This window comes from Zootoca vivipara, chromosome 1 (assembly GCF_965207765.1).
Source record: "Zootoca vivipara chromosome 1, rZooViv2.hap1.1, whole genome shotgun sequence".
Classification (NCBI taxonomy): domain Eukaryota; kingdom Metazoa; phylum Chordata; class Lepidosauria; order Squamata; family Lacertidae; genus Zootoca; species Zootoca vivipara.
In genome coordinates, this window is record NC_142582.1 from 103,332,062 (window position 1) to 103,346,542 (window position 14,481).

General features: G+C 42.8%; 1 protein-coding gene across 2 annotated transcripts in view; it reads left to right on the plus strand.

The window, feature by feature from the left end:
• Positions 1-14,481, plus strand: part of MIPOL1 (mirror-image polydactyly 1) — a 196,947-nt gene that overhangs the window by 66,396 nt on the left and 116,070 nt on the right. For both annotated transcript variants that reach the window (XM_088671979.1, XM_035109093.3), the window contains exons 7-8: positions 3,171-3,204; positions 3,465-3,635. In XM_088671979.1, coding sequence (XP_088528105.1) covers positions 3,171-3,204; positions 3,465-3,635 — 205 coding nt within the window. The remainder of the gene's footprint in view (positions 1-3,170; positions 3,205-3,464; positions 3,636-14,481) is intronic.

The window sequence follows — 14,481 nt, forward strand, 5'->3', positions numbered from 1 at the left end:
TTATTCTTGGCCACTGCAGGTCTTGTCAGCCTTGGAAGCAAAGATTGTTGACTTACTACAGCTATAGTCTTCTACCTTATTACTAGCCCACCAAGTCTTCATTAGTGCTATATACTGTACTTTTCCATGTATAAGACTAGTGTTGTTGTTTTTTACTTTAAAATAAGGTTAAAAATCTGGGGGCATCTTATACACAGTAGTGCATATGCCCATTTTCTAAATTTGGGTTCCCCAAAAGTAGGACGCCTCTTATACATGGGGGCGTCTTATACATGGGAAAATACGGTATATCTCAGGCATAGGCAAACTCGGCCCTCCAGATGTTTTTTGAGACTACAATTCCCATCATCCCTGACCACTGGACCTGCTAGCTAGGGATGATGGGAGTTGTAGTCCCAAAACATCTGGAGGGTCGAGTTTGCCTATGCCTGGTATAGCTGTTCCCTGATACAAACTAGGGAGAAATTCAGCATCACGCGAAGGTAATAATTCAGTCAAGGCAAGCATTTTGGCTAACAAGACAGAACGACACCCACACCCACCCCGCATGCTGTACTGGGCAGTCTCCTGACCTTCCCCCCCCACACACACATAATATCAGGGCGGGGAGGGGGGTAGGCCGCATTGCACAAGAAGAAACCTCTGAGTTGTTAGTTGCATCCCACCCTGAATCCTGTATCTGGGAGACAGGCAACTGGGTTGCCGGTTTCTTGGCAACCATATGACAAGTTTCCTAGATTAGTGAGGTAGCAGCTCAGAGGGCTTCATGGGGGTTGGGGGAGGAGCAGCTTGTGAAGTGCCCCACTGTCTCTCTTAAAAGTTGGGTGTTCCTGTTGTTAGCGCATCAACGAGAGTTTTATTTTTTGCTACACTGGGAGATAGTCTTGGCTTTATTTGTCGCAGTTTTAATTATTGATTTCAGGTCACAGTTTTGCTCCCGTGACAGAAAACAAGGTGAATCGCCATGGATATAGAGGGAAAAGTCCAGTATTGATTTTATTCAGCAATAAATCAAGGAAGTGTGACATTTCATGCAAGGGTCCAGGGCTTGGACTACAAGGCTGTCGGTCTGAAGTTTCCCTATATAGAAAATCAATCAAACCTTTAAGGCCAGTAGATGATTTTCTTCAGGAAAAGGCAAAACCCACCTGCTTATTAAGTAGTAGTAATCAAAGCATGTATTCCCCCTTCTCCCTGCACCTTCTGCATTGCAAAAGCATTTCTTATGTTACTTTAAAATAGAATTATTTCTATGGACCATACCCAACTGATTCATGCTTCAAAAATTCACTGCTACCGATGAACTTAAGGGCCTAACTTACGTCAATTTATTTCAGTGGGTTTACTCAGTGTATGACTTAGTTGGATATGATGCTCTGTGCTTGTTTTGTTCTACTGCACAAACAAAATGCAAAAGATGGAGCTGTTGCTGGTAGTACATCAGTATTGTTCCTGTTAGTGGTTATACCAGGCATCCCCAAACTGCGTCCCTCCAGATGTTTTGGACTACAATTCCCATCATCCCTGACCACTGGTCCTGTTAGCTAGGAATCATGGGAGTTTTAGGCCAAAACATCCGGAGGGCCGCAGTTTGGGGATGCCTGGGTTATACAATCACAGCTTTGTATTGGCTCCTGCTGTAATTTCTGCTACCATGTTTCTCCAAAAATAAGACACCGTCTTATATTTATTTTTCCTTAAAAAAAAACACATGGTGGCTTATTTTCAGGGGATGTCTTTTTCTTTTATTACGTATGGTAATAAAAGGTTAAACTGCCTACAAGGTTAAACTGCCTATCACTATAGCTTAATTTTTGGGTATGGCTTATTTTCGGAGTATGGCTTATTTTCGGGGTATGGCTTATTTTCGGAGAAATGCGGTAAATGTGTTCCAGATCCAAAGTCAATCAAAAATTGAATGGGAAATATGAAAAGTTAGGAACTCAAATTCACCTTTCCAGCAGCCTTTGAAACGGTGTCCAGAAACATGCTTGTCAAAGTTGCCCATGTAGCTATACTTATTATTGTCCAAACAGCAGCCAGCCAGCCAGTGAGCCAGCCTTTCTTGATTCCTCACCCCTCCCCTGCTAACAGGAGCCCATATCATTCAGATATCCTCTACAGAGGCAGATAAAGGGGCAAACTGCAAACTTTTTGTACATTGGCTTTTTTCTTTTCTTTTCTTTAACTTTCCTGGTAACACATGTAAATTGATTTTTAGGGGTTATTTATATTTATCCCTCTCTTTTTTAAAAAAAGTGGGTTCATTACATTGAGTGAAAAGCTGGTTCAATCAAATTAACAATTTGGAGAGAGAGAGAGAGTGAGTCAGAAAGTCTTGTATAACCTGCTTAACTGTGTTATGACTGAATTCCAGCATTTGTCTTATTAAAATGGGGTGGGATCCAGTTAGTGCAAACTCATTAGCTTTCTGTCTGCAGCTATGCAGAATGGTCTTGACAGAGCTGTAAAGCTACTAACAACATTTTTTTTGTAAAAGTGGGGCTGTTCAAGAATTGATGGATGGAGACCTTTAATGGCTTAGCTTTACACACACATTTCAGCTGGGCTGAAAGAGTTTTTAAAATAAAGTTCTTTCTTATTTTCTGACCCGCTGAGTAGCAGAAAACATAGTAAGACAACGTCATCCTCCTTTCCATCGCTTTGGGCTGCAATCCTACACAAACCTACTTGGAAGTAAGTGCCATTAAAGGCAGTGAGACTTACTTCCAAGTAAATATGTTTAGGATTGGAGTGCTGGTGTTTGCTTTCTTTTATTATTATTTTTTGGGGGTGCATTAAGCAAAATTAAAATATATAAATTTCTGGTGAAAGTTGTGGGCCCAGAAATAAATAAATAAATAAGAGCACCTGTGCTCCTGTCGCTGGGGAACTTTCTTCATCTAAGCACATATGAACAATTGATCCTTGTAGTCATATATAGCAGTAAACATTAATAACTTAACATTCTGAAGTCAGTACCTGAAGATATGGAGTATTATTGAAAGATGGAATCGAGCCGGTGGCACTTTAATATGTTCCATGTCATGGTTGACTCTAAAGACTAGTAGAATGAAATTACTTGAGGTTCTAAAGATTTAAAAAGTGAACTCATTTTGCTGCACTAAGGAAATGCTACTGATCAGGCTTTCTGTGTCCCTTTTTCCTAGGCTAGAAAATATTAACCCTGAAGAAAATGACATGGTAAGCCATTCTCTGAGGAGATTTCTTGATGTCAGTCTTATATCTTAGAGGCTTAAGTTCAATTGAGTGGGTTTCAGGAACTAAGATGTGGGGGGGAAGAAGAATTGACACACTAATAATGTACATCTTTGCTGCAGTATGAAAATTCAATAACTTCACTCAGTCAATTTACAATTCACATGTGCCTATTAATTAAAACCCCATATTAAATAAAATATATTAAAACTTCATGTCTGACTAACATAAAATGCTGTTGGTAGACATTACAGGAATTACTGAACAGAATAAACAATGCAGACACCGGGATGGCGATATGGAGGAGTGGAGCTGAAATTGTCGATCGAATATACAGGACCCAGGAACGGAAAAAGAAAATAATAGCTGAAGAAATGAATGCAGTGATAGAAGAGCGAGACGCTGCATTGGCTCAAGTAAGTCCACATTATTTTATAAAAGGATTTGTCGGGAGATACCCACTCACCCCCTTCTCTTCACGGCCGGGAAAAATGGAATTGCTTTCCTGTTTTAAGGTTTTAACTTCTTAAGAGAAAACTTCCTTGTGCTGAAAACCACCCAAGGAAATTATTGTTGTCACACTGTAGTGAAATAAGAATAATATAAAAAGGAGACGTCCTATTCTTTTCTAAGCCACTGTTCAGAATAATAACGCATGAGATAATTAGAGAAAGGCGGTAAGAACAGAAACCTTGATCACACAGGAGGCTAAGATTAAAATCCAAGATGGGAAGTTGAGGTGGGAAATTTAATGGGATAAAATGACATTCAACACAGAAAAGTGTAAAGAAATACAGACCGAGATGAAGGGGACTTAAAAAAACACAACTGTATGTGTAAAAACGAATGTATAAATACATTACATGAAGAAGGAGCTTAGGTTCAAGTGCTGTTGGGAGAGACTTGGGTTTTAGAGGAGATCATGGTATAAATGTGAATCAGCAAGGTTCACATTTGTATTGTGAACCACTCCCCCCCCCCCAGTGTTGCTTTACTGAAGAATGGGGCCTATTTGCCTGCGATTCCCTCCATTCCAGTGTGAAATGGGATGTAAGGGCACTCATCATGGATGCATCATGAATATTTCACATTAATTTTATGAAGCATAGAGGTGAATAGGTTTGTCACAGGATCCTATGGGGCAGTGGCGCCGGGATATTGCTAGACTTGGATTCAGAGCAACTATTCCACAATGAGAAAGGCTTCCATTTACGGAAGAACTGGCGGTGATTCATCAGAGGCTCACAGACGTGGGAGGGGAGACGGTTTTCATTGATTTCACCAACCGCTTCCTATGCAACTTCCCATGTTGTTTTGAGAGGGTTCTCTGACTTTCAAGGATCAGGTTTACAGGGCACATGGGGGTGCAGGAGAAAAGAGAAGAGACAAACAGTGCCTACATTCTTTGAGTAGAACGCCACACACAGGATCTCTAGATCCAATGCTCTGTTTGCAGGATATTCTCAGTTGGTGGTGCTGGGCTTGGCTATTCCAGAAATTGCCCACAAGGAAGAGGGACTATGGTGTGCAACAGCTGGCCAGGCCAAGCCAAGCCAAGCCCTCCTGAAGTACATCATCTTGCAATCTGATTGGAGGGAAATGACGTGATTGAACCACTGAGGCTTGCACTGGTGAATTGGCGCGGGAAGGAGGATGCACTGAGAAAGAAGGATTGGCCACACTGGAACAGGACAAGTGCATATGAGAATCACAGAGGATGATAGCTATGATCCGCAAAGCCCCGAGGAGGAGAGTTGCGGGCAGAGAAAGGACTACACGCAATTGGTGAGAAGTTTCTTCTCTGAAATGAGGCATCTACAGTGGTACCTCTACTTACGAATAACTCTACTTACAAATGTTTCTACTTACGAATGGAGCGCCGTCCGCCATCTTGGATGTGGTTTAGGTAGGATTTTTTCTACTTAAGAATTTTTAGATAGGGTTGCTTCTACTTACGATTTTTTCTCCCAATGCATTCCTATGGGATTCGACTTACCAATTTTTTCGACTTACAAATGTGCGTTCGGAACGCATTAAATTCGTAAGTAGAGGTACCACTGTACTAAAGCCTAGTAGTTTGGTGCCTGTGGCATCTACAAAAACTATCAGTAAATATCTCATCAGAAATCCACAGGACAAAGGCTCCCACTGAAGGAAGTGGGTGGAAGCAATGTTCTGCTTCTGCAATTCCCCCAACCTCCCAATGATACGGATGGGGTCCCCCAAGGGGGGGGGTCTGGAAAGAATAGAACAAAATTATTCTCTCTGAGAACCTAAAGTCATCTGTTGTAAGTCATAGACAGTCATTCAAGGTAGAGAAAAATAAGTACTTCATAAAATGCCTAATTAACTTACAGGACTCATTACCGCAGGATGTGATGGGTATTAGTCTTTATCAGCTGTATTGGGGACTGTTTTTGATTGTTACGTGATGGAACCCTCATGTTCAGAGATAGTGACTGCATTTGGACATACACAAAGCTACGGTTTGATGAACTTTGAACAAGCCTGTCCTCCTCCTTGGCTTATGTACTTCTCGCCAGGAAGAAGAGTTCTGAAACTTTTGCATCCACCTTTTTAAGTTAACTGATTTGTCAAGACTTCCAACCCTAACAAATTGTGGATAACATTAACAATGGTTAGTTTCCAGCCAACTAGTTTAAAATAATGGGTTTTGGGGTTTTTTTAAGCTGGCTTATTTATGTTAAGTGTAGTTAATGTTAACTAGAGTTCTGGGTCTAGATGAAATTCCAGGCTGTGATTAATTAAAAATGGAAGGAAAATATTTTCAACTCGTCTTCCCGGTTATTCATGCCTTACTAAACCATAGTATAACATGATTTCTGAATACAGCCAGTATAGTCTGATAGTTAGGTGGGGGTAACCTTAGTCTTCATATCTTGCATGTAAGCTTTCAGAGATATTTGGCTGGCCACTGAGTGGATAAAGAATATTGACTTTGGTCTCATCCAGTATCTGGCTTGGATCCAAAGAACCTACGTTGCACTCTGTGAGTGGAAGATACTTCTGCTCATTGAGTAGGTGGGGAGATGCTGTTAAACTTGGTTGTAGCCTCTGCAAGGAGCACCTGATGAGGGTCAGGTATACCTTTGCAGGGACAGATATGTGGGAGAAAACCAGCAATATCCATTCATGTATCTCTGGATTCAAGATTATATTCTTGTGTTGTTTTGAATTCTGTGAAAACTTACTGATACTGTGATCCACATTTTCGCTTACTGATTGAAAATGAAATGTGTTAGTAGTTGCTTTCTGTTCCTCTAGTCTACTTCACCCATCAGAATATACTTATAACTTAAATTGCAGAATGATTTGCCTCTGGGAAATGCAGTAGAATCTTTTGTTTTGAACTGCTTTTTACACGCTGTATTTTTTAATACAGACCACTAAAAGTAAGAGAGAAGATGACCACCCAAGAAGAGGGGATTGCTATATTTGGTTGGTGACAGCTTTGGTTTGTTCAGCCTTTCTGGTCACAATATGCTTTCCAACAAGATGTACCTGACTACTGGGTCTTAAGCAACTTAGACTCTCAACTGTGGATGTGAATTGTGAATCTCTTTTGAGCCGAAAGACACAGTCCGAAATATTAAATACAGTCTTAATAGTAAAGGCCATTAATCCGGAGGCATTTTCTTGGCACTGTTTTCCTGGCACCTGATTTGTACATTTGTCAGTATAGCACACTGGAAGTTTCAAGGAGATAGTGCAGGCCATAAATGCCTTTTTTATCTTAAGTATACTGCACTCCAAATATTTGATCCCAAGCAGTACTGTTCTACCTGATACGCATTACACTTAAGTGCAATGCATTTTTATGGACTTCTCGGTGGTAGCAGTGCCTGCCGGTGATAACTTTTATTGCATCAGACCTGTCAGAATTTCACTATTAGATTGTTTATCTGTATCTCTTCCCTGCACACACACCATTTATTCTCTTTAGAGAGTGTGCTGTATAATAACTTTTAGCTACTTTGCATTAATGCTGTCTCACAACTGACCTGCAAAGTGAATAAAAAGAAGGATTCTCATCTTGACATAAGGAAAGGATTAAGCAGTCGCTGATCCTTCATTGTGCTAACATTGAGATGAATGGTTGTGAACTGGCTGAGTCATTGGTGGATCTGCGGAAAAATATTTCTGTTCTTGGTTTGGGTTTTTGTTTTGTTTTCATTTGGGAACTGAGTTTACAAAATAATGCTTCTCCACTCACACTGCACAAGAAATAAGGTTTAGCAAGAATTCATGAGACTGAACCAAAGTTGAATCCCATCTATACTGTTTGGTTGTTGTTGTTTTTTAAAAAAGATAAATAGGCGACCATTCCCTGTGAAAGCATAAGCATGGTGGAGGTTTAGAGAAGGTTGGATTATGGAAGCTATGTGGAAGCCTCTTCTAGTTATAAGCATAAGTATCTGATTTAGGGTCAGATTGGATGGTGCTTTTTTTCATATCCATCCCATATAGCTGGTGGCGTATGAGAGTCTGAAAACCCTGCCATCTCAGGATGCTTGTCGCAGTTCATTCCTGGATTTTACTTGAAATATCGGCCACGCAGAATGAGACTCTTTGAGTTGGATTTTATGCACATAGGTCCTATAAACTCTTGAATAGTTTTCTCACTTGTGCATCTGATGACAGTGGAGGTGGGGCCAGTACCCTAGTAAGGTTGGTAGGCAAGGTGTGTTCTTTCTTCCTACCATGAGTAAGGGATAGATGCAGGCACAGGTGTAGCCCAGTCCAGCCTGTAATCTGGAGATAGGTAATGCACAAGCTGAAAACCTGCAATGAGAGTCATGTTCCTACACAGTGCAGCATGTTTAAATAAAAGTGCATTTTATTATTCAATAGTTTCTTGACCCCTGGTAGCTCTTCATGGGTTATTCAGCTATAACCCCACCCTTCCCTTATTTGGAAACCAGCTGCACTTACTGTTTTCTTGCATGTACTGGATCAGTCCTATTGAGTGATTTACCCTGACCAGGAAATGGCTATTGAGTCACTTAGTATAGGTTAAAGCAGGCATCCCCAAACTGCGGCCCTCCAGATGTTTTGGCCTACAACTCCCATGATCCCTAGCTAACAGGACCAGTGGTCGGGGAAGATGGGAATTGTAGTCCAAAACATCTGGAGGGCCGAAGTTTGGGGATGCCTGGGTTAAAGCTATTACAGTACAAGTTTGTACTGGAACCTGTAGCCATGGTGGCCTACTGTGGATCAAAGGATATATAACAGAGGCTACCTCCATGTGGCTACTATTCGCGCCTTCTGCTCAGTTCTAGCCCCCGTGTAACCTTGGAAGTAATGCAGCTTTAACATTAGTTTGGGTTCAGCAGGCAATGAAATTAATAGTTGCTGTATAGTAATACAACTTGTGTGTCTTCTGTGAGCAAACAGTTATACTTTACTGTCTGTATTTGAACTAGCCTTTCAGGTATAGTATGGCATCACATTGTTATATAATGCAGTTAAGTTTTTAATTAACCTATAATAAACATGTGGCTGTGCATTTAAGGGTTTTTAATTAGATTTTCCTTCAAACTTCACTCTGCTTGTGTTTTCTTGATGGAATGGTTAGTGAAAATTCTGACAGAGTCCCAGATATATGTGAGCACATTGTCTTAACAGAGCGATAGGCATTATCCTCACTGGGTTGAATGGTACATGTGTGTATAATCTGAGATCATTCACTAGATTGCTGAGCAAATATGCAAACTACTTTTTCTCTGTGCGAAAACAAATAAAATGGTATAAACTCAAATATTTGATACTACTTTTCGTATGTATTTTCAAGTGAATAAAAAACAAACAACTAAAGCATAACTAAACATTGACAGCAGTCTTTCTTCTAACTCTTGGCCCCTTCAGAGAGGAAAACCCACCAACCATTTACTCTCATTTTCCAAGATTATATTTGTTAGCCAAGAGATAGGGATTTAAAAAAAACACAACTCTTCTCTTTGCAGATAAAACGGTTTGTGCATGAATGGGGGACAGAGCCTTCATTCAGACATCATACTAAACCATGGTTTATTATGCCAGGTTGTGTCTAGACAAAATCACAGTTCAGCATTGCCTGAACCCTAAACTAGAATAGAAAAAAATAGAAATATTTTATTGTCACTGTACCACTTGTTTACAGTGAGATTAAACGAGTCCCCCCCCCAATCTCTCAGTCCTTGTTACACTCTGTGTGCTGTCGTACGACCACCAACCCCGAACATCAGCTGCAATGTTGCTGTCTTCCATTCAGCAGCCTCATGACCCACAGGTAGAAACTGTTCTTTAACATGTTGGTGCATCTTATCATGCTTCTATATCTCCTGCCCAAGGAGCAGGAGATTAAAGGGGTGCTGGCTAGGGTATGAGTCATCCCTGAGAATGTTCCTCGCTCTTCTGAGGCAACGGTCTCCCGCGATGACATCTAGCGGACTCAGGGGACAGCCCATGATATCGTGTGCTGTCTTCACCACCCTCCGTAGGGACTCTCTGTCCATGGCTGTCAAACCAGCATAACACACCGTAATGCAGTATGAGAGAACACTTTCTATCGTGGACCGATAGAAGGAAATCATCAGTTGCTGTCCAACCTTGTCCTTTCGCAAGACCCTAAGGCAGGGGTGTCAAACTCAAATTCATCGGGGGCCGCATCAGCAGTTTGGTCACCCTCAAAGGGCCAGTTGTATCTGTAGGACTATGTGTCCACTCTTTATTATCATAAATTATTGTCACTGCATTCAATTATTACTGTTTTTTGTAATAATGTAAGTAATAACTAACATAGTCAGAATAATGGCAAGTAGATATTCAAATGTACAATTATTGTACAATTTATTGAAAAATGATTTTTGGTAACTGCACTGGGTGGTGGAGGCTTGCTAGGGTTTCATGCAGGAGCTTTGCAGAGCTACTGGTACCTGGAGATGCTGGGGTCCTTCTGCATGCAGGACAGATGTTCTGCCAGTGAGCCACCACCCTTCACCAAAGGGACTAGCTGAGGTTGACTCACTGGAGCTGTTCTCCTGGTTCCAGGGTTTAAGGGCCAGAAGTATAAAGCAGCATCCTATGTTTCTGAGGAGAGGGAGAGGGAGGGGAGGGGAGGGAGGAAGGAAGGAAGGAAAGAGGGAGTGGGAGGGAGAGAGGAAGGAAGGAAAGAGGGGAGAGAAAGAATGAGGGAGAGGAAGAAAGATGGGAAGGACGGAAGGAAGAAAGGAAGGAAGTAAGGAAGAAAGAAAGAAAGAAAGAAAGAAAAGAGGGAGCAGGAGGGAGAGAGGAAGGAAAGAGGGGAGAGAAAGAAGAGTAGGAAAGAAGGAAGGGAATAAAGAAGGAAAGAAAAAGAAAGAGGGAGAGAAGACAGAGATAAAGAAGGAAGGAAGGAGAGGGAAAGAAAGAATAAGAACGAGAGAAAGGAAGAAAGAAAGGGAAGGGGGGGGTCGCCGCCTTGATTCAGCGCCAGAAAAGAGCGCGAAGGGACCCAGGGGCAAAAAGCATTTCCCGTGCAGCGTGAGGCAGCGGGTGTCCGTTTTAGGAGACGTGCGTAAAGCCTCAGAGTTGCACGTTCGTGAGGCTGACCCGCTGCTGAGCTCACGTTCATGAGGCTGAGCCGCGGCAGGAGGAGGAGGAGGAGAGGCAAGAGGAGGAGAAGGCAGCGGCTTGCCGGGTCAGTGCCCGGCAGCGCCATACGGAGAGTCCCGAGCCTCTGGGACGCAGCAGTGCTCTGTAGCACTTTGAATCCTCCTCTTCCTCCACGCGGCGCTGCTGGGTGCTTTGTCTGTGCTTCAGCAGCAGCAGCAGCAGCAGCAGCAGCCGTTTCCAGGCGCCGAGCCGTGGCAGGAGGAGGAGGATTCAAAGTGCTACAGAGCACTGCTGCGTCGCAGAGGCTCGGGACTCTCCATGCGGCGCTGCTGGGCGCTGACCTGGCAAGCTGCCTCCTCCTTCTCCTGCTGCGGCTCGGGGTGCTCCACGCAGCGCTGCTCCAGCCGCCTTTCTACCCCCCCAGGCCCCAGCTGTTTGTCGGCGCTTTGTCGGAGCGGCACTTCAGCAGCAAGGTCCCGCTGCAGGGTCCCGCTGGCTGGGGTGCTCGGCGGGCCACATGACGAGGTCTGGCGGGCCGGATTTGGCCCCCGGGCCTTGTGTTTGACACCCGTGCCCTAAGGAAATGAAGTCTCTGTTGGGCCTTCCTAACTACCTGGGCTGTATTGACCTTCCAAGTTAGGTCTTCACTAACATGGACTCCCTGGTATTTAAAGGAAGAGAATCTCCCCCCCCCCCCCAGGTATACAACGGGGCTAGATACCCTCTCTTCCTCCGAAAGCCCAACACCATCTCCAGCAGCTAATTTTAACCATGGTTTGTTTGAATCAAACCAGCTTTATAGTCCACACTTTGAAGTTGGCTTGAGTCAAACAAATCAAACCATAGTTAAGATTAAGCACAATTTGTTGGGTCTGGGTAATACAAGGAGCTATGATTGATCAAAATGGAGGCAAAAGCATTTGAACATTTGCAACCACACAGGGAGTGTCCAAACCTAGGGGAAGGCCAGGTTCCTTCCCATCATCACAAACCGTTATTGGACATGACATTTGAACACATGTATCCCTCCCAGATTTGTAATGAATATACTTTGTCGGTGGCTCTGTTCAGCAGGTTTGGGTGTGTAGGTGCACGAATGTGGAAGTCTTTGTATGGAAATGTCCACAACTTTCCATTAACATATTTCCCTTTTGTTGAGCAGTGGAGTCTGAGCATTTCGGCTCTAATTAAATGTTAACGTTAACAGCTTGGGTTCTTAATAAAAGTATTGCCAGTAGTGGGCAGTATGATGAAATATCTCAGAGCTACTGCTGGACCTTTGCCATTCACACCTTCTGGACAGGAATGTTTAGCATGAGAGAGGCTTGGCAGCCGAAACTAGGTAACTGAGGAAGGGACAGTGAGTTTTCTCTGATATGTTTGGGGGCAGGGAAGTAGCTATTTTTAAGTTGCAAGAGGGGCTTTGAACGCTGGGTCTGATTTCTGTACTCTCTGCCTTTTATAGCTGTAATTATGGGTACAGTCTCACAAGAGGGCCAGGGATGTAGAATTCGTTGCTGTTGAAGAGAGAGAAAAGGGAATCATTTTATGGCCAGTGTGGCACTGTCTGTTTAATACTCGGCACTGAAGCAATAACGTAATTGGCAAGCAAACCTGGTTTTCCGGCTCTGAATAGTTTGATCACATCCTGCTCTGCAGGAACATGCTTATGACTGTTCATGAACAAAATTGGCACGCGCCCAATTGCTCATCTGAAACGAGCCAAAGGCCGTTTCTTCTGTTCGTGGCACCACTTGGCACAGGGCTTGCTGCTGTTCAATCGCCGGGAGCACAAAGATTTAGAAGCAGCACACTTGACTGCCCATCTTTATTGATTCCAGCTAGTCGTTGATAGCCAGTAAGCATCAATGGGTCTGCTTTAGAGCAGCCTTTTCTGCACTTTAGTTTACCAAACGGAAGCACTGAAGTCACTCTCTCCTTTTCCCCCCTTTTCTTTTGCAATGCAGAAAGCATTCAAGCATTCTTGCCACAGGCGAGCAAACATTTCTCATGTAAGAACTACACCTGTGAGGTGCAGCAAGGTGATTTTCTTTCTTTTAAAAAAAGTTGCTAGATGCAAAAGGGTAAAAGAAAAAGAAAAATAGTTTGCTTCATCTGGATTTAGGAATCTGTGTGCCCCACAATGCTGCATTACTGTTCTCTGAAATGATTTTTTTTTTTAAATGAAACATCAGCCTTGTATTGTTAAAACTGAACATTTGAAAGGGTATTCTTGGGAGCCAGCACATTGTGGTGGTCAGAGCAGGAATAGCCAACGAGGTGCCCTTCAGATGTTGCAGACTACAATTTCCATAGTCCTGTGCCGTAATGTCCGTGCCTCAGGTTGATTGTGGTTGAGGTCTGCAACATACTGAGCGTATGATATTGGCTACCCCTGCATGAGAGTTTCAGGCTACAGCTGCAGAGATCAGTCTTCAAATCCCCACTCAGCCATGAAGTCCTCTGGAGTACATGAGAAGAGCCTGCTGGATCAGGCCAATGGCCCTTCTAGGCCAGCATCCTGTTCTTACCATGGCCAACCAGATGCCTTTGGGAAACCTTTGATTAACCTTCGGACAGTCCCTGTGTTTCAAACCAACTTAGCTGACATAGTCCATGATGGATCCAATATAACCTAGAGGAGTTGGATTCTTGCCGGTTCCTGTCTCCCGTCCATGACCTAGACAAAATTGCAGCATCAGTGTTTCTTGCAAGAAAATGTGCAGAATAATGTGCTGAGCAACATTGTTGTTGTTGTTGCTGATTTGTATCCCATAGATCTCAGGGCGGTTCACAACATAAAATTACAATATCAAAACCACAAAATACATAAATTGTATACTATGTTTATTATCTTATGAACCTATATCTAACTTACTTATAGCACTGCGATTGTGTTGTTGTTTAGTCGTTTAGTCGTGTCCGACTCTTCGTGACCCCATGGACCAGAGCACGCCAGGCACTCCTGTCTTGCACTGCCTCCCGCAGTTTGGTCAAACTCATGTTCGTAGCTTTGAGAACACTGTCCAACCATCTCGTCCTCTGTCGTCCCCTTCTCCTAGTGCCCTCAATCTTTCCCAACATCAGGGTCTTTTCCAGGGAGTCTTCTCTTCTCATGAGGTGGCCAAAGTATTGGAGCCTCAGCTTCACGATCTGTCCTTCCAGGGAGCACTCAGGGCTGAGCACTGCGATTAGACCAATGAAATACAGTATTGATATCAATAGTACTGAAATAAAAGTATTTATTAGAAGAATTTGAACACAAATAAAACAGGATGGACTAATCATGCTCAGGGTGTGACTTCTTGGCTCAAACAGAATTACAGTACCCTGGTTTGGGCGGATGTGTGTGTTGTGTGTGTCTGTGAACGTTCTACCCTAGGATCTTAACTGAAGTAATTCAGATTATATTCTATAAAGTCATTCCATCATACTGTAGCCTTAAAACTTTCTTTGCAAACTATGTGCATCGAATGACCAGTTATACTTTTTCTGAAGATGAAAGAATATTGGCAATGATGATCTAGAATCCCATAAGGTTTTCTGTTCCTTATACTGCTAGATTTTAAAGGTAAAAAGAAATATGTATCCATGAATGAGCAGTTGGCACATTTTAATGAATCTTCCATTTTGTGCCACATCTCTGCCCTGGAATGTCTATTATTT